Source organism: Astatotilapia calliptera, chromosome 19 (genome assembly GCF_964374335.1).
Source record: "Astatotilapia calliptera chromosome 19, fAstCal68.1, whole genome shotgun sequence".
In the NCBI taxonomy this organism is placed as follows: Eukaryota; Metazoa; Chordata; class Actinopteri; order Cichliformes; family Cichlidae; genus Astatotilapia; species Astatotilapia calliptera.
In genome coordinates this window covers 11,479,943-11,500,759 of record NC_137440.1, presented here as the reverse complement: position 1 = coordinate 11,500,759, position 20,817 = coordinate 11,479,943, and the positions used below count along the sequence as shown (strand labels likewise).

The 20,817-nt window shown below is 46.7% G+C and overlaps 1 protein-coding gene across 8 annotated transcripts in view; it reads left to right on the top strand.

Moving 5' to 3' along the window:
- LOC113012405 (AT-rich interactive domain-containing protein 1B-like) overlaps positions 1-20,817 on the top strand; it is a 211,899-nt gene that overhangs the window by 77,553 nt on the left and 113,529 nt on the right. For all 8 annotated transcript variants that reach the window (XM_026152589.2, XM_080293915.1, XM_080293918.1 and 5 more), the window contains one exon: positions 10,493-10,597. In XM_026152589.2, the coding sequence (XP_026008374.2) occupies positions 10,493-10,597 (105 nt within the window). The remainder of the gene's footprint in view (positions 1-10,492; positions 10,598-20,817) is intronic.

Genomic DNA, 20,817 nt, shown 5'->3' with positions numbered 1-20,817 from the left:
GCGGTGGCATTAAGACAAAGTTAATTGGTCATCGATTGAGCGAGAGAGGATTTTCGAGAGGGAAACAAAATACCAGGAAACACCAGAATAAATTTAAAGAACAAAGAAAGGCGGTCGCCGGCTTTGATTTTGGATCCGAGAGGTAAACACGTTTGGAAAATTGAACGTACGCGGCGAGCTCGGCCAAGATTACAAATAGGTTTTGCGTGCCTTCAGCTCAGCGCTGCATCGCTTTCATTTTTCTGTTCTGAGCGAGCGTGTGGCTTCCTGTCACTTTTGTACACTGTGTCTGCGTGTACACTAATCAGCCGAGTGCGCCGCGGCAATTCGGAGCTGCGAAAAGGTCAAATGGTGACCTTTGTCTGTGATTCTGGGCTGAAATGAGACATGATGCGAGCCGCACAGAGCGGATTACACGCATACGCGCCATCGCCAGCGCACGCCAGATTAGGATGTCATTGTGGTATTGACCCCTGTTTTTTGACCCCGCATTACTCTGAGAAATCCAAGCTGAAAAGTTCTTTATTTTGTTCTTCTGGCACTCTCCGCAGTTCCTTTCCCCCACTCCACTCCCATTAACCCTAGCCAGAGGACATCCTCCAGTTGATGGAACCATTCCAGCTGCCTTTGACACAGAATTTGCTCTGCAACCGACCGCTATTAGCTGGTTTTGTAACAAATCGAAGTGAAAACGCTGCCTTTCTTTGAGTCTATTGCACTGCTGTGACCTCATCTGATTGCAAGGAGCAAAGAAGGCTAAAAAGGCATTTCGAAGACATCAAGGCTCATACAAAAAGTAAAAATATATATATATTTTCCGCCAGGGAAGGAGTGCGCTTTGAAAAAATAAAAGTGCATGTGCTGGTAGATTTTGAATGGCTGTTTGAGAAAGGCAGATATTTTTAAAGCCATGATTATGAGTAACAGTGAAGTTTGTCCTTTATTTGACCCTTGTTTTTACCACATGAACTTCTCGATTGTTCCTATATGAGCGTGTCAATTTCCACCAAATCCTGTGGGATTAATCCTCTTTAAAAAATCTAATTGTAACAAGAATTACTCCTGCTATGTGGAAAAATATTCAAAAGCCCGTTTTTCTGGAAGTAAAGTTTAAAGACGCCCTATAAATATGGCGAACCCGAGTGTTAGCGCCAGCTCCGTTGTGAGACAAATCACTTAAAGGAGGAAACGTGTGCCCTTTCTTTCTCTTGATGGCTGTATTACGCTTGACGCACGGCAGATTAAGCGAGTGATATTTTGTCACCGTGTTACACACTCTGCCTCATAAAAACGAAAACGAGAGCGCTATAATTTCAAGAATTTGGAGATAATTTTTTATGGCGTGTTTGCTTTATTGGGTAGTATACAGCACAGTGTGACAGGATAGACTGGAGGGGGTGAAATGCAACGTTGGCCAACTGCCAGACTTAAACTCCATAACGTTGTAAGGACACGGTGCAGGCTCTGATCAGCCACACTATTTAATGTTTCACTGAGGAACAGTGTGTTAAATTGATGTTTGCAGAGTAATTACATGCAACAGAATATAGGCTTGTTTAAACTCTATGCTGCATGTTCTATTCAGCAGTTTGTGGGTGACTGCTGGAGTCATCTGGATTTGACTGCTAGCCTTTGGAAAAGGAAGTGAGTGGAAAAAAAATACTACCCATCCCACTCTCTTTTGTGAAACTGATTCCAATTTCTCTGTTGACTGTTTCCCCTTCCTGCCTGAGAGTAGCCCCTGGGGAGGGATGCTTTAGTATAGATGAACTCTCAGCTGATTGGAGGAGACGCGGCCTCTTTGCAGGGACCTACATGGGAGGAAGCTGATTCATTGGGTTAGATGCTTTCTAGTGACTTGAGCACAACGGTTTTCCATCCGTGTCAGCTGTCAGAGCAAAGAAGAAAAACACGACCAGGCTTGCAGGTCTCCCTTTTAACGCACTTTCCTTCAGCTTTACCTTGAATTGGATAGTAACTGCTGCGTGTGTGCCTGCTGTGCAGCGTTGCGTCACTCATCAAAACTCTGAAAAGGTGAACAGCAAAACCTTGCGAGAGACGTGTATGCATCTGTAAAATATCAGAAGTAGCACAGAAAACTGGGAGACAACCAGGTGGATGCAGATGTTATATTCTGACACCAAACTATATTTAAATTATATCTAAAGAACTCCCTGAGTGATTCTGCGTGTTAAGCAGTGCATTTACTTTCTTTTACCGGTTATTTTGAGCGTTGCAGAGTGTTTCTGTGTTTCCCAAAATACATTCAAAACAGGCAAGTCCAGCTTTACTGCTTCCATGGGAATTCAGAGAGTCGTAGCAGCCCGGTGCTGCTAATCCAGGTGCTGCACTGGATGAATTCGTTATCAGAGAGCGTGAGCACATCTGTAAAAGCAGACGTTTTGCCAGTTTGTTGCACTGAAGAAGTGCACATTCCAGCAAATTCCCCCCAAGGTCAGATTGTGCAACGCTCAGAGAAACTGCAAAAACCCAAGAGCGTGTTCGGGGTTAAAGTTCATGTCAGTACAATTAGAGCCTGAGCAGGTGTGACTTGTTTGGTAGGGTTGCTGGAGAAAGCAAGTTTTATCTGAAAGAACCACAAGACTGCAGGAACAACGACGACACCAGAGTGCAGATGTTTGTCTGTGATGAGGAAACCCAGCACCTCACACCAGCTGTCAGCACGGTGCAGGAGGGATGAAGATTTGAGTGGACCATGACCTCCTCTGTATACCAAAGTGAGGCCATCAGTGTGACTAAAGCTTGGCTCAAACTGGGTCATCGACAGGACAAAGATCCCAGCACGGCAGCAAAGCTCCAACAGAACGACCAAAGAACAAAAGAGTCGAGGTTGAGAAAATAAGGACGAAGGAAATGTGTAAACATTTATTTGAAAAAGTAAAAACTGCATCTCGAGCAGAAAAACTAACCTTACAACCGCAAAGGAATCAGATTACTTTAATGCACCGTTTTGTAACACATTACACTAGATTTGCATACATGTCAAATTCCCACATACGGGTTCATCGATTGGGCCCACTTCCAGTTTGTCATTTCCTATTTCCTGTCTGTCACCTCTCTGCCCCCACCCGGCTACAGCAGCAGGCCCTTTCCCCCACCCTCCGCCACCCCCGCTTTTAATCACACCAGGTTAATTAAAAGGCCACGGTGCCTTTCTGTGGCCCCCCCGCCCCTCTGACTTTATTACCCCCTCGCTGTATACTTGCTCAGCTGCCTCACGAAACTCTTTCAATCACACGGAAATGGGAGCTCACCTTGGTGATGGCGGAGAGGTTGAGGGGAAGGAGAGGAGGAAATGAGAGCCGTGAAGCTGTGTGTGTGTGTGTGTGTGTGTGTGTGTGTGTGTGTGTGTGTGTGTGTGTGTGTGTGTGTGTGTGTGTGTGAGAGAGATTCAATAGGAAGTGACAGGAAAAGGTGTGCGTGGCATGGTGTGTGGGTGGGTGGGTGTGTGGGTGGGTGGGGCACCTAAAGTTCAATGTCATTAATTGGTCACCATTTGAATATTAAGTGAAGAACTCTGTTAATTAACGGGATATTAAAAGTGCTGCTGGCTGGAAGGGGGGGCGGGCGGAGGGAGGGGTGGGGTGGGGTAGGCTGCGGAAATGGAGGGCATATGGCGAGATAGAGAGGAGGAGGAGAGAGAGAGAGAGAGCGAGCGAGGCTGGGCGCAAGGTGATAAGAGGGAGAGAGAGACGTCCGTGGGTAAAGGTCTGGCAGTGGTAATTTGCGGAGAGCCGCGTTAATTGTCATAACCTTTTAAATGGCAGAGTTTATCGGAGTCCTCTAAATGTCCCCGCATATCGCCACGGCAACCCTGGGCCTGCCACACTGTGATTGGCCACCGTTGACGAGCACTTAAGCTTGATGAGTTTTCAGCACGAAACTAAATGATAAATTTGAAAATATATATTTAAAGCACATACAGTATGTCAGCTCGCGTTCTTCTGTGTACGAGCATGTGTGACAGTGCGTCCGCGTGTGTTTGAGACAATGTTTTTAATTTAGTGTGCGTGCGTGCGTGCGGGCGTGTGGTTTTTTTTCTTTTACCTCCACATTGACTGACACTCGCTAATTGCTCGGCCAGAATCCGCCAATGTTTTTTTCTCCCTTTTTTCCCTCTTTTTTTTTGATTTATGTTTGTTTTTGTACAGCCGGAGCTGCAATTCAAATGCAAATGAACGAGAACAGGAGAGGTGTTTTTGGAACGGTTAGGACAATCATAATGGCTCAGAAAGAAAGGGGGCCGGTAGTTAGCGGCACAGCACCCTAGGGGCCTCATTTAGCTGCCATTTGTTAGGAAATGCCGCTACATTTGTTCCTGGATACAGACTTCACAGACAGGGAGAAAAAGAGAAAACACCAAAAAAGAATGTCACAGTCAAAGTCGAGCTCGCCAACACGGTGGCGTTCCTCCGCGCTTCAGCAAAAGTCATGTGGGTGTACACCGGTTTGGGTGGATGTCCTCTTTTAAATGTGAGCCAAAGCAATTGAAGTGAATGGGCGGCCGGGGGTGGCGGTGACAGGGACTTGCAAAGACTGTATGAAGTGAAGATGGTTAAAAAGACTGGCTTTTATTTGATTAGCCTGTGTAGAGGAATAAAACATGAAAGCCCTGGCAGTGGCAGCTAGTGCTGTTAGCTGTGACATCACTCCTGGGGGAAGGCCTGTACACAAGCCGCGTGTGTGTCTGTGTTTGTATAAGTGAAACAGGAAAGCTTACTTGAGGCTGTGTGTGCACACGTGTGTGTCCGCGTGTGTGGTCCTCTCTTGTCGTCTCTTTGTGCTAAAGGTCAGGGGGATTGCTGAGATAGAATCCAATCTGAAGGACACAGCACTAGAACAGGTCCTGCTACAAATGGACCTATTAAGATAGACTTGTGAGCAGAGCGTGTGTGTTTGCATCAAGTATATAGGCGAGCGCACACACGTCGTCGCGAACGCAGCTATTTCCATTCAAATGGTCACCTTTTCCCTGATGATAATAACAGGCTGTATGTTGGAATAAACGCTCATCATTTACATGGACTGACAGTGACAAAAGCAGCAATGCATTTGAACTGCACGTGTAACAGCAGTGTCTTTCAAATATTCTAAAATGGATCAAAACATCCAAGTGTCAAGAAAATATGAAAGGCAAGAACATGATAACCGGCAGTGATTTGTCCCATTTTGTAGCACAGAGTTTGCTCTCACTGCTGATTGTTGCTTCAATTATAGTTCAGTCAGCCTGATTGGTGCGAGCGCGTGTGTGTGTGTGTGTGTGTGTGCGAACGCGGGGTGTTGAATATGGATGTCCTGCCTCCCTCCCCCACCTCCCCCGCCCCGCCTCTCCCGGGTGTGTGTTATGTTTTTTTTTTTTTAACCAACGTTTCCTTTGTTAACAGCTCAGACAAATGAATAAAAAAAATACTGTATTCAACTGTAATTACTGACATTCAAGACATTCGCGGACCAGCACGTCCTTAAACCTGAACAGCACAACAGTTTGATTGTCAGTGACTCGCAAAACAACACGAGTGCGGCTCAGTCCACGGCTGGAGGCCAGCTGGGTGATTGTGATGGTGTATAAATGACACACACAACTTTTACTCCGGGGACCAGTGAGGTGGTGGGTTTTCTCTCGTTTTGTGACTTGTTCTGTTCCGTTTATGTCTTTATTATTATTATAATTCATTTCTTTTTTATGTTAAGCCACAGGAACCACTTGGTTGGGTTTTATGAAGCTTCTCCCAGGTGATTTTTCTGCTGAGGGTTAGCGTGACCTTTGCATCACATGGTCTCACAGACTGACACAGTATGTGGGTGTGCATGTGGACAACAGAGATGCCCTGTCCTTGCTGTAATTTGGCTAGAGGTGGTGGCCAAATGCATGTGTGTGTGTGTGTGTGTGTGTGTGTGTGTGTGTGTGCGCGTGTGCGTGCAGAAATAGGGCCTCTCTCCTAAAGACATGCAATTAAGCTTAATTTTTAATGAATATTAATGGCATTAGCGTCAGATTTTGTGGAGATGTGCATTTGCTAAGGTGCAGGGGAATTGGGGGGGTGACTAATTTATTTGGTAGTCATGAGCAGAGGAGACGGGAAGAAGAGAAACAGGAGGTGTGGAGGTGATGTTAATGAAAGGAATCAGAGTGGAGGAAGGGGTGGTGATGGAGACGTGTCAGTGGGATGGAAAGATGGAAGCAGGAAGAGCGACGGATGAAGCACGAAGCAAGAGGAGGGTTGCAAATATAAACAGAGAGGAGGGTAGATTCTGAGTGAAGGTTAGCAGAAAAAGTAGAAATAAATAGAATATATTAGGGGAGGAAAGCAGAGTGGAAATAAAATGCTGGTGAGAAATCATTTTCCTCCCGTATTGAGCAGGCAGGGTTGGATTTGAGCAGGACACTGTGCTGCCCCCACAGCGGGCACGGCTGGCCCCACAGCGGGCACAGCTGCACAGATGTTCACATCCATGTTATGTACAGCGTAGATTAAGTAAGCCACATATTTTCATCACGGCTCAAGAACGAATAAAAAGAAACAACGATCAAGACGGCTGTCAGTCAAAATCAGCTTCACTTAAACGCTTTGAATTTGGCTCTGCTCGCTCTCTGTTGTTTCCGCCGTGCCATCAAATAGCTTTTGCTCGCTGTCATACGAGCTTCATTGCTTTTTATTTTATTTCTTTCTTTCCCAAGACAGACAATCAAACTCATACAAGCAAAGCGAGGCAACATTTCACCTTGCTCCCTGCTGGAATAGAGAGTCGGAAAGTGTGCGGTGCAACCAACCAAAAAGGCCCGATACAACCTTCTTAAATGAGCTGTGAGCCGAAAAGAAAAGAAAGCGTAAGATGCGTGTCGTGATTACCGTTTGAGTGCGGCCTCCGTATGAGGCGGCATTTCGATATAGAAACAGAATAAATCCCAGGCTGGAATTTTTGCGAGTTACTTTTAAAAGCGCTCGAAAGTCTGGAAAACAAGTCGACGGTGCGCAACAGCCACGCGTTTCCCCGCTCGCCGGCTGACTCGCGCTCCTGAGTGGCTGGGATTAAGGTGGTGCTGCAATATTGATTTACGTCTGCATAAAGCCTCTCCGGCTCTATATATTACACCACATTCAGCAGTCATCTATTCAATCAAATCTAATATTACACTGCCTCTCCACACAGCTGTCTAATAGCATTTAACTCACAGTTTGATTCCTGCATTCCCTCATGTACTTCAAACGCTTGCCTTCAATATCCTTCGTTCGTGTCTACTATGCCAAGATGAAGTCTTTTCAAAAGCACGGAGGATGAATGAGCGTGTCTGCGTGTGCGTGTGTGAAGACAGGATTAGCTGTGGCCTTAGGCTTAAGGTATGGAGTTGAGTGTATTTTAGAAGCTTCTAAATTAGCTGGGAAATGGGATTTTGAGACAATGGACTGGAAAAAACTCAAATGAAAGGATGCACTCGCAGCACTCCTTCATTTGCCTCTGATGTTGTTCCGCTCTCACTTTTTTCCAGCCTTCATCTTTTTTCCTTTTCCACTTCTTTTGCGTCTCCTTTCCCCGTCCCTCCCTCCCTCCCTCCCTCCCTCTCGGTCCATATTACAGTTGACAGTAATGATGTAAGAACATGAGTGTAAACAGTAGTATGAACCTCACTTTGACCCACTTAAAACAGAAATCCCCCCGAGTATGCGCGCGCTCACACTAGAGACTCATGCCTGAGTAAATATTGGAGTTGGGTCAGCAGCCGCTCTTCTGTTCAGTGTGTGAGCGTCTGTATCTGTGCACGTGTCCACCTCTCCCAAACCCCCGCTCCTCCTCCTCCCTCCTTCCCCGGGCCGTTATTTACCTGTGGAGGTGCGCTTGTGTCTAAGCTGGGTCTCTGTGTAATAAAAGCCTGACGTTTGGCGTGCATCCAGCCCTCCCTCCCCCTCGTGACAAACACGGGGGGGTCGTGCACAAACACATGGTTTGCCGAGGGCCCTGACAAGGAAACTAGCATGTCTTTCTTTTTAAAATAGCACCTCCATTCTTCGCTGTGAGCCTGTTGTTAACGTCTCCGTGCACACACCCACATCTGGGAGGACGCGTGACCCAGTGATTGGTCCCATCGTGCTGTTCAGGGGTTTCCCCTCCAGCTAAGGAGGGGTGCTGGTATGAAGCGATGAGCTGGTGGGGCGTGATCATTGCTCCGTGTTTGATTTATTTCGGGGACTGATTTCATTTTGTTTTTATTATTCCAGATGAAAAAAGCGACATCAGCCGCAGAGCATAGTGCTGTTGGATACTTTAGACTGTTTAAATGTGTTTTAGATGAAAAATAAAATGGACGCGACAGTTCAAAGATTTTGTTTCTACATTTAAAAGAACTAATTTATTTAAAGCTACATTCTGAAACAAAATATCCAATACCAGCACCGGTATCGATGCTATTGATGTTTGGATGGATCCAGTCACCTCTGACTGCAGAGTTGCCACATGCAGAGACACAATAATAAAAAACAACAACACAAGTTATCCGTTAAAATTCTTGAAATAATCAGTCTCCTTTGTTTTGTCACCTACACAAAGTGTGAACATGTGAACTGAAACATATTGTTTAAAAATGTCACTTTGTGACGTTCTTATTTCGAGTTTCCTGTTTCCATAAGAAGCAATCAGTTACTTCATAATGCATCGCTTTTTTCAGTTGGACCGTTTCCAGTTTCGATTTTGAGAAAGTGAAATATGTAAAACTGTGAAATCAGAACAATCACAGCCTGTCAGCTGTGGAGAGGATTATGTGATGAAATATTAACAACATGTGAAGCAGTTTGAGGGACATGAAGCAAAGCGACGCTTCAGGACCAGCTTCAGGAGCCGTACTTTAAATGTCTGTGGAGTTTATTCAGGAAACATCGGGGTGTTTAAAAAGCATTCGGCTGTTTTTGATTTGGTGCATTAGTGAAGAACTTAATCATTTAAATATGTATTTAAACGTGAGGCGAGCTGAGTTCAATTGTGTTCCACGTAGAATAAAAGGAAAAATGAAAGTGCTTCACTTTATATATAAAAGGCATCAAGGTAAAATAAGTAAGCATCAATAAGCAATGTATAAAAAGTCATTTAGGCAAACGGTAGAAGTTGCAGTGAGTGTGTCACCTTCCCTGTGTGCTGTTAAAGCAGCCTCCACACAGAAGCTTAAGAAACCAACTCCATATCAGATTTTCTTAAGGATCTCCAGACGTGCCGTATTATTCCTACATCATTTCTAGCCTGGATCCACAAGCGATTACACATTTAATGCTCTAATAATAGATCAATTTTCACATGATACATCTCTCGCTGTGGAGGATAATCTCCAGCTACAAAATCATATCACCTTTCTGACAGGAATATTGCCCACCTACTACAATATAATCACACAACAGATAAGAAATCAAACTGTGGGGAAAAATGGATTTTCAAAGTAAAATACCCAAAGACGTGCGGCGTGCGTGTACTGTATATTACGCGGGACTGTGCACGCGGGCACTTGTGCGTGATCTCTCGCTGTGTCTCGCCGATCAGTTATCACTAATCCTTCCACTCGGAGCTCTTTAACAAGTTGCTATTGTGCCGCAGACGCTTAACGTGATGGAGGAACGACCGTCGTGGTGAATGAAAAGAAGAGTGAGAGTGAAGGAGGGAGAGATGCAGAGGGAGGGAGAGGGCAACACCTCCGACAATGGCGAGAAAATTGGTTTACACTAGATAGGCTCGTGATTACAGAGGGAAAGAAAATGACTTGGATTGAACAATAGGAGTGTGTGCACGGGTGTGTGTTTGTGCGAGCGTGCGTATGTCTGGAGGATTAGTGGGTGGTTAGGCGAGGATTTGGTTGAAATGAATTGGTGGCTATGGCGTGCTGATGGGTGTGTGTTTGGATGCTTTTCCAGCCGCCTGTACTGTAACGCTCGCGCTCCCTGTGAAACGGCCTCTTTGTGTTCAGACTTGATCTAACTGGGAATGTTTGTTGCGGTCCTGCAAACCCAACGCTCTGCACACTCTCGCTTGCAGACTCTTGTCATCACGGCTGAAGACGCTCAATCTGTGATGTAACTGATACTTCAGCTCCAGGATACTCAGCGGTTTAGCTCGTGCCACCAGTATTAATGAGGAGAACAAAGATGTGTTGACTCAGTTTTTTCTCGTGCGCATTTAAGCAGGAATCCTATTTTCAACAAGAATCCACATTTGAATATCAGAGCGTGGTGGAGAGCGTCTCCCAAAGGCACGGTGTTTTGCACCTGTTGTAACAAGACTGCTCTGAAACGAGCGCCTTTATGTGGCAACGTCCATCACCACCATCGGGCAAAGCGGGTGTTGAGTTTGTGCGATTCCGGTTTAGAAAAGCGGGTGGATACTTTGTGACAGTGCCCGAAAAGTAACGTCAACAAACGCAGAAAAAAATCTGTTATTTTTGAACCTTTTCCTCAGTGACACTGCGTTCCCTTCTTTCTTCTTTCTTTCTCTTTAGGAGGCCCAGCAGGAGAACTACAGCATCAGGGGTCCTACCCCAGGGAATTCTGGGAAGGCTAACAATGAGGATAACGTCTCCCACGACCGTCCCTCTAGTCTGCCGGTGAGTGATTGACAGTCGTGTGGACCAAAGTGCAAAAAGGCGCTGCCGCACAAAAGTCTCATCGTTCAGTCAAACCTCAAAGATGCATGGTCATTTTTGACTGCACGTCCACCTCACTGTCCAATCAGATTCTTCCACTCACCCTGTGACCTGCCCCTCTCTCTGGTGTCTCAGGGGGTTTGCTCATTTCAGAGCTCACGTCTGTGTTTTGACTGGCGTCCACGCCAAGGGCGTAAAGGCCCAGATGTGTCGCGTCCTGGTCTGTAGTGCCGTCCCCTCGCTCGCACATACAGCCACGAGCGCAGAAAAGCATATGCACCGACGCAGACGTTGCTTCTACGTGCACGACGCAGTCACACATGCAAACCCACAAGCGCTGCCTGCTGGCGTATGGGCGAGCTGAAAAGCATGGAGCAGGTTGGCCGGAGGAGTAATTGAGAAGAAATGGTGAGACCAGGCTGATCCACGGAGGGAGAGATGTGGGCTGCTCTAGTTTTTTTTTTTTTTTTTTTTTTTGGCCAACCTAATCGCTTTTTACTCCATCATCTCTCTCTGCTTGCAGCTCTGCAGCATTTTCAAGAATAGAATAAATAGACATTTGCAAATGGTTGCAAATATTGGCACTGCTTGAGGTGTGTGCAGTTTAATTTACTCGATACTTTGGAACAGCCCCAGGAACGGCAGAATAAACTGCAAGAAAAGCTAAATTAAGTGTCTGAACTTGAGTTGAGCCGTAATATTCTTGGTGCACGGACACTTCTGAAGTCTGTGTGTGCTGACGGTCTGCCCGGCCCTTTATTTGTCATCCTCCTCGTGCACACGTGTCCATAATGTGCTAACAGTATGTGGCCCGTTTCGTCTTTTTTCCTTCATTTTCACTCTCCCACACTCTTTAGCCTCCTTCCCTTTCGCTCTCTGTCTTTCTCTCTAAAGCAGCATCATGAAAGCTCTTTCTCCCCCCTTGTGCTATAATGAGAAATGGCCTTGATGTATCGGTGTGTGAATCCGAAGCGAGAGAGCGAGACGAGGCGAGGAGCCACTGCAGTCGCGGGGGCCGATCTATTTGAACCAGCACCACCATCACCCGGCGTTCCCTCGCCACTTTAATCCCGGCGTTTTACCCCTCGGGTTCTCCGTGTGTTTTCACATCCCATCCAAAGCGTGTGGCTCGCCCAGATCCTAATCGGCGGCAAGTTTTGATGAGAGACACAGAGAGGGAGAGATGGATAGATAGAAGAGGAGAGAGAAATTGCTCGGCTCTTCCAGCAAGCTGTCACGGCAGAGATGGAACCGCTTTTTTCCCCTTTCCTCCCCTCTCTTTCTCACTCTCTCACCGGCATTTGATGTCAGATCTAAAGCTGCTGTCATCTTTTCCCCCCTTTCTCTCCGTCAGGAGGGAGGGAGCGCGGGTCGGCAGAGTGTCATGTTGTTGTTTTGGGACGAGGCTGCTGTGTGATGTGGCGGGATTTTTGAAGGAAGACCAAAGGGAGAAGTGCTTTAGTGACTTATCACAAATGCAAGTCACACTTCCCCTCGGGACTCGGAAAATGTATTGGAGATATGGAGCGCCTTGTATTCTGTATCGCTGTATAGTATCTGTATTGTTAATGTGAAATCACCGTCCCTTTAATGTTTCTGGTAGGTTGGGGAAGAAAAGGGAGCTTGCATCCTGCAGCTGGTCGTATGTGTGCGTTTCCACGTAGCTTCAGTCCTGATATTGAGTCACGCCTGAATGTGGGTCTCTGATTTCAGCCTTTTTGGTGTATTTAGAATAACACATTTAGCATTATTGCGTGTACCCGTTTGTATTTGCGAGGCAGACACTATCTCTACTTTTAAGATTAGTCTTAAAACTTTCCTTTCCTGACCCTGAATCCTCCCTCAGTCATGCTGGGGGGGGGGGGTCCCATGATGCTGTGTGTTTATACACATCTCTGTATTTAATCATCAGTTATTATTAATCTCTGCTTCTCTTCCACAGCGTGTGAACCAGTCTGGTTCTGCTGGATGTTTCTTCCTGTTAAAAGGAAGTTTTTCCTTCCTACTGTCACCAAGTGCTTGGGCATAGGGGGACGTCAGATTGTCGTCTGTACCTCAGTGTATAAAGTGCCTTGAGGCGACTGTTTGTTGTGATTTGGCGCCGTATAATTAAAACTAGCCTCTTCACATTAGCTTTGGTTAAACTCAACCTGGTGAAATCAGAGCAAAGAGCATCCTGTGACCAGATGAACTTGGCCCATAATTCAGTGACCAGGAGCTGTGACTTGACTTTATGTGAAAGTAATTTAGTGCTCTTGTCTTTGGGTTTTTTTCTCCTATGTGTTGATGCAGCAGACGCCGCCGCCGAGCCTGCACAGAAACTTGATGAAATCGTGCTTCTCTCGGTTGAGTGTTGTCTTCTTCCAGAATTGTTCTGATTTCTGCAGGATGTGCGGGGCAATTACAGGTCAATAAATCGTGACATGTTTTTGGCTGACAACGTGTTAGAGGCGGCCCGCGTGATTGGCACAGGATGACATGTCATCTGCTGCCTTGTTATTTCCAGCTATGTGCAGCAGTCGAGGTTTTTTATTTTTTGCTATTGAAGGGGGGGGGGGGGGGGGGTCTGCATCTGTGTCAGCAGCCCTCTGCATCTTTCGCCTAACATTGCTAAGTCAAGCTGCTCTTTCCACAGTGGGCTGCCCCCACCCCAAATCCTCCCCATCCCTGTTCCAGTCACTTCATGTTCCCTGCTCTCTGGCGTTCCCCTGACAGCCTGCCAAGCTGCCGCGCAGCCTCCCATCCTCTGGGACATGGGAGAGGATGGCCACCCATGTGGAAAGACAGAGTGAGAGCTGGGGGTGGGAGGGTGAGGTGAGGAAGTGGGGTGAAGAGAATGCAAGAGAGAGAGAGAGGGAGGGCGTGAAGCGATGAAGTGAAACGTGGTTATCTTTTTGTCACTTGTTCGAGGTGAGGGATGTTGAATTCAGGCTATGAGGTTCCGGCAGCGGTGTGTTATTCACACTAGCGCGCGCGCACAAACACACACACGCACACAGAGAAACATTCTTGTAAGTCTTTCAGTGCTCATTTGCCCCTCCTTGACTTATTTTCCATCAGACAAAAGGGAAAATTCAGAAACACTATCTCTCCCTCTCAGTGCTGTCCACCTCGCTCTGCTCTGCTTTTCCGAGCGTTAGGTCATAAATGATTGACAGGGCACAGCTGGAGACGCCTGCACGCCTCCCCTCACTACACACACACACACACACACACACACACACACACACACAAGTCTTTACTCGCAAACACACATTCGGCACATACTTTGATGCACGCTCTGTCCTCTGCGAGCCGTTTTCTGTGCGTGCTCTATCGGAGCATGTCAGTCAGGCAGCCTATACAGTATGTGCTCTCACTCTGGCTCTCCCTACTGCTGTGTTTTATTTTAGAGTCCCCAGGCAGGCAGACAGGCCAGCAGGCAGCGCACAGTAATGTCATCCAGCAGGGTTAGATTCAGCCTCCACATTAGTGCACGCAGGGGGGAGGAGAGGAGGAAAGGAGGCAGGAAAGCAACGAAATACAAGGGAGGTGAAGAAGAAAGGAGCACGGGGATGGGGGGAGAGGAAAAGAAAGGTGGCGCTTATGTGGAATAAAAAGCACATCTCTTATATTATGGCTTTAGATGTGAGGTTAAACGTGATGACGATGCAAATTATTCAGCATAAATCGATTGTATTTTATGGAGGAAGGTCTCGTTTTTATATGTTTACATGAGAACAGTGTGTGGGGAGGGGGAGGCAGGCAGACGCAGAGATGTTCCCTGGACCCTGCAGCCTATTCTTAGAACAGACAGCAGCACTGAAGGCCAGAGCAGCTCCCTGCCACTGCTGTGAGCACATAGCTGCTCTGAGAATAGGACAGCTAATCTGAAGCAGGTTTCACACTCTGAGGTACAGGAGATGGCTGAGGTCACACCAGCCTTCAACCTTTAGACCTAGTGTGAGTAGGAGTGATTGATAAGGTGTCGCCGTATGTGCCGCTCGTCCAACACTGCTGGCTCGTCCTATACGCTCCATAGGATGCCTACATGCCGCCGCGCACACGTACACAACCGTTGCTTTCACCTCGGACCCTGACTTCATCTAAAATGCAGACAGGCTATTTTTCCGCTTGTATGCCAACGTGTTTTCGTTTGCTCCTCATGAATCATTTAGCACGCACACACAGTTTCATGTACACGCCTGGTGTTTTTGATCCTCAGGAGCCGGGAACACGTGTTTTTCCCGGGGTTTACCATTCGTTCCCCTACGGCTCGAAAACACAGATGCACAGGAAGCGGAATTGATCGGTGGGGAGATTTCTGGAGGTCTTTCATCTTTGTACATCACCAGTATCGTGTTTAACCTACAGAGGACGCACCTGCAGTGGCATCTGAAGTCGGACTCACAGGCGTGTTCTTCATTTTTACTGTAAAGTAAAAGATAGAGAGGAGCCAATCAGCTTGCAACATCCATTTCAAATCTCCTCTGTGTCAAGCACGGAGACTGCTGAAGTGTCCTTTAGCAGGACACTGCATCCCAAGCAGCTCTCCTCAGCAGCTGACACTGCACTCTCATCCTCCTGCAGAGGACAGACACACTGAAAGAGAATTTCCCTTTGGGGATCAATAAAGCATTTCTGCCTGCAGGATTTCACTTGTTTCTTATGGCAAAATTTGATGGCTGCACACTGCTCCACCTACGGGGAACTATGTTGGCCAGTGCAGGTTGTTAAACAAACTGGTAACACAAGGCTGAGCAGCAGTGGTGGTGGGGGGAGCTTCAGCTGCAGAGGAGGGCATGTTTATACCCAGCCACCCTTAACAGACTGGCTCACAGAAGCCCTGCACAGCAGAGTGAAGGGCAGATAGCAAACCTGTGCGCGCGCACACACACACACACATGCTCACCTACCCCTATGCTCACACATACGTGCACTCCAAGTGCGTCAGGCTTTGTGATTTGAGAGTGAGAGGGAAATGGAGAGGGATGAACTTGGTTAAGAAAACAGCAGAGCGACTCGGCTGGCGCCTCTCCACCAACCTCTCCTACAGAGGAGGAGAGACAGGCAGAGGGGGAGATAAGTGAGGAGGAGGAGGGTGAGCGTGGACTGACCCTAGAAGGAGAGAAATGTTCCCCAACTGCATCTTTTTTTTAATCCTTTGCCCGTCAGTTTCCCCTCTGGCTGGTGGCTTTTGTCAAAGCTGATTTCCTCTAACAGATTTGGCAGAATAGTTCAAATTCAGGACGAAGAGGACGGAGAACAAGCAGCAGTTTGTTGTTTGGTCTCACACACAGTTCTGCATAAATACTAAATACTACTATCTGCATGTTGTTAACGTCTGGAGCCCTCGCCGTTTGTCGTGCGTGATTTTCTCGAGCGTTAACACCTTCCAAACTGTCCTCCCCGTTCGTCCGCGGTACGGTCTGCGGCGTGACAGTGTGCGAAAGCAGACGCCGCTATATCAGCATGTCGACTGTAAGCCAACGTGACACTCTGCGTGCTTTATCGGTTTTGCTTGTCCTTTTTAGGTGTTACCTCCGACGTTGTTTTCTCAAATGCGAAGCGAAGCTCTCGTCCCAAACCGTCGACCGGACGTCACCTCGCTTCGGTCGTTCGCTCTGCGCTTGATTAAACACTTTTTCATACCGACGTCAGAGCACCAAACACTTCTCCTCAAGTGATGTATAGATTTCATTTTCGTGAGCCATTATGGCCAGATACACCCTTCTGGCACCGAGCCCTCCATTATAAATGGTGATTTTCTGTTACCACATTAATATTTAAATTAACTGTTAAAATGGCTTATTGAGCCAATCTGAACCGAAGATTGGAAACATCTATTTTATATTCATTAATAGTTCGGACATCTCCTGCCAAATGATATTTCAGTGAATGAATCTGGAAGAATCTCCCTCCCTCGGTGGATAGTGATGAGGCCTGAAATAAAAAATGTTGGGAGCTCACTGACTTTTGCCTCTTTTGAGCATCTTTGTTCTCACGTCCACCTCAGCAGAGGAAAAAGGGCAGAAAGTGAAATGAGTGTCTGTACTTGGAAAGAACAAGTAAAGGATGAAATCTTCTTTATTCCTTCCTTCCACCCTCATCTTCATCTATCGCCACATCTCCTCTCTTTAGCCTTCTGTCTGTCTGTGCTCCTCTTCTCCTTTCACTCCCTGTTTCCCCAGCCTCAGACGTCCGCTTCTGACATTTCTGGGTTTATTTTTACGTCGGGTCCTGGATGCCTGGACTCCCAGCAGGCTAACTAGGCAGGAGGGGGAGGAGGGAGACAGCTGAGGAATGGAAGAGAGGCAAAGTGGAAGAACTGAAGGGGAGGGAGGGAGGGAGGAAGGAGCCATCAGAGGGGGAATAGTCTGTCATCACCATGGCTCCCTCTGGCTGTTGGGAGGCTGAAATTACATCTGACTTTGAAGTTTGGGGCAGCAGCATCGCCAGTGTTGCTATAGTGACGGGAAGAGTGAGTGCGTGCGGGTTTGTGTGTGTGTGTGTAAACTCCTCAGGAGGTTTATTATGCATGATCCACACTGTGACTAGTCCTGATGGCATTACAGTGCTGTTATTAATCTACTCTCATAAGATATGTGTACTTTAAACACATCCCCGTGCACACACAAACATATCTGCGAATTCATGCTAAGACGCATTCAGACGCGCACACACAACCCATTTCACAGCTGGATTCAAACTTCATGTCGTGCCTTTTAAAGATTAAGATAAAGTTTTTTCCTCTTATTATCTTTGAGAAGGTTTAGATGGCTGCACACTGTGCTCACAGGCAAATGCACGCAAACACACACTCGCACACACACACACATGCAGAGTTGTTAAGATTTGCAGATAGCAGTGTTTGGGTTGTTTAAGATGCTAATATTCTACTAAGATGTGGAATATTTATGAACTTCGTTTGGTCAAACTCGGTAAGAGAAGCGAAAAAGCAAAGATAGATGGATAGATGTATGAACAGGGTGCAAAATAATGTTCCATTAATGCAGAGCTCGGCTCTTGCTGAGGGCCCAGCGCCAATCTGCATCTCCCTACAGTCAGCCTGCTATACATTTTTCATGAACTCTGAGCGAGAATTAGCGACGGATTGCCTCCGCAAATTGCTTCTCCTTGGTCGGGGGCTGGTGGAAAGCACAAGTAAGAGGTAAGAGAGAAGCAACAACGGTGCAGGAACGAGAAGAGGTGGAAAACCAAAGGAGAATGAGATAATTGCGAGGAACGTGAGGAATAAAGCCGAGCTACTCCTCAGAGCCGAGCCGTCTGTGCCTGATTTCAGCACTTGTTGTGACCGGCGTATGCATGTCTGAGTCACCCTCAGCGTCCGTGTGGTAATGTGTACAAATCCAGAGCATAATACTAAATGCTTCTCAGTGGGACATGATGTGTAAAGGTTCCATTTCCAGGTTGTTTCTGGGCTTTCTTTTGGCCTGTGCACCTTATAGTGCATTGAGAGTATTGCCCACTTTCATTTCCCACTGGTGACTTTAGCTGCTAATGCCCCCAAACACTCGTGTGTGAGTCATCTCGTGATAAGCTTAGCTCTGTCATTTCCAGCAGAGTTGTTATTTATCACGATGACACCAGTAAATAATTGTGTTGAAAGAATAACTCGTGATTTTTAGGATTTAGTCTCAAATATTTTCAAATGTACAGTTTCCTGCACACAGACTGTGCAGGTGTGTCGGTCATATTCCTCTAACAGTGTCAGTATTATCACTTCACACAGTACAGCACGGACCTGGAAATGTGTGTGTCTGTGTTGGTTGATGAAAAGAAACACTGGACAACACCAGAAGGTGTGTGCGTGTGTGTGTGTGTGTGTGGTGCGTGCTCGGGGCCTATGATTGCTACTGTAATCTGCTGTCTCCTGCCAGCCACAGTTATTACAGTTGTCGATATGGTGCTCAGGGCTTTATGGACACAAGCAACGAGACTCAGCCTGGACGCTTGCCAGAGTGTGTGTCTGTGTGTGTGTGTGCTTCATATTTGCACCCTTGTGTGTGCGTGCGCGTGTGATCTTTTGCTCTGTGTGTTTGTAATTGAGCTCTCTGCTCATGTCAAGGCCAGTTCAACAGCATGTTAATTGCTTATGTTGCAAAGCGTTAGTCCCAGCAGTATGTGCATGAGATCACACATGTATGTATTTACTGTATGTGCAGAATGGGTAGACCAGCTTTGCTCGGACAGATTTTCTGTAACGAATGATGGAAAAGAAAGAAACACCACAGGAGACGTACGATTCAGTGTGTGGAAGGTTCAGGAAGAAAGAAGGCAGAATGTGGGAGAAAGATGGAGGTGGCGAGGAAAGGCGGGAATGAAGAGAGCACTGGGGTGTGGAGGGTTTTTTCCTCGTGGCATTGAGGCCTGTCTGATGTCTGTTCTTCAGCCCACTTCTGCTGTTTACTATCCTGCCAGCCTATTACTATCAGAGCTTGGCAGTGGGCTACAGTAGGGCTGAAACAATGCTTGTGCAACATTTGCTTTTGTAACACTGTCATACATTCGTAAGCGCGCTCACACTAAGGCGCACCACGAGGGTCACCGATGGCCCATTTTCCAGTCGCACTGCTCTTTTGCAAATGTACGACCATCTGTCAGAGTTGGCCAGACGATTAAACAAATCCTAGCTCTGTTTTTTTTCCTCCCCGAGTGTGTGCGACTGGGTTCTCTGCACATACCGGCAACCTGTGACCTCGGAGAAGCATGAAAATCCCCTCTGCCGGCGTGCTCGGGGCTTTTTAAGGCACGAGCCTCGTGCCCGTCGCCCGTGTCTATTCTTGTGCTTTGCTGAGATGAAGCTCCCCTCTCAACAATGTGGAGCGCTTGAAATTAAGAAACATTATCCATTCTGTTCAGAGAAAACATCGTCTTTTTAATCGCTTCATTATGAGCTCCAATTCTTGGAAATTATTCTGTGAGTTCTGAGTAATGTTGGTTTTAATTGATTTTTATCAAAGTTTTAATTGATGCTTCTCTGTGGACTGAGTAATTGTTTTGGTTGTTTCATTATGTATTAAGTCCTCCGAGTCCACTTCTCCCATGTGACCTGCTGTGTTAATGAAGGACTGTGTACAAAAATGCCAAACGCAGTGGCAGATGGTAACTTAGACAACTAGCCGAAGCCTGAAACAATCGTCTTTCACTTGAGCGTTTACATTATACTGTATTCTGCTCCACCCTGTGAAAACTGCATATTCATAGCAGCTATATTCATAGTTTCCTTGCGCCGGCTCTGTTTTTGGAGTCGGCCTGTTGCAGATATGCGACTCTTGCATGTTGCTTTGTGTGCTGTTTGGTGTTTGGCAGTTGTGCAGGAAACTCCTGAGCAATAGAGTTTTGTGCTGAGGCGAATGGCAGAGTAGCATTTGTTACCACTTTACACCATCTTTAAATGCAGTTTTGTGAATCATTAGTAATATAATATTATAAAGAGTATGTGCAGCAGTATGGAGAAGGGTTAGGCTTCTGACAGCGCAGCTCTCAGTTTGGTTAAACAAGGACCTGACAGATTTAAGGAGTCTGCAAACGTGAGATTCTTCAGAAGTTATGGTGACCAGGAGGTGGACCGTCAGCAGCATCAGCAGTAATGTGGCTGTTGTACCGGACTTATCAGTCGATCTCTGTTTGTGGTATCTGTATGTTAAAAGGAGCTAGCTGAACATCTTACTGGGAGGCCTCCTGGGAGTTATTTTTAAACCTGGGAACGCCTCAGTGTGCCACCAAATCCAAATTTTTATGTCCATTTACACAAAAAACTGCTGCGACCAACAAAGTTTACTGTAGTAAAATTACCTTGAGCACATTTTGCTGTCACAACAAAATACAATCAGCAGGTTCTGTTCTGCATCATTGCCACCCCTCCTGTTACATGTGGCCTAGTCATGGAAGTCCTAGCGTGACCTCTTGCGTGTCTCCCGAGGTGCTGAAGTGTTGATCCCGGAACAAAGAGAACCGGAGCGTCGGTGTGAGCGATGCCCGTGAGGCTTAAAAACGTCGCAACACGAAAGTGTGATCGGTTTGATGTTTGCTCTCTGCACAGTTTAAGGTCCGAGGGCTCTCATGTACGTGCAAGTTGTAGAAACATGCGATTCAAACATTGCTCAAGGAGCGTGCAGCATTTAAACCGGGCATCTTTTTAAATTTAGGATTTCCTGCACGGCGTTGAGTCTCGTGCT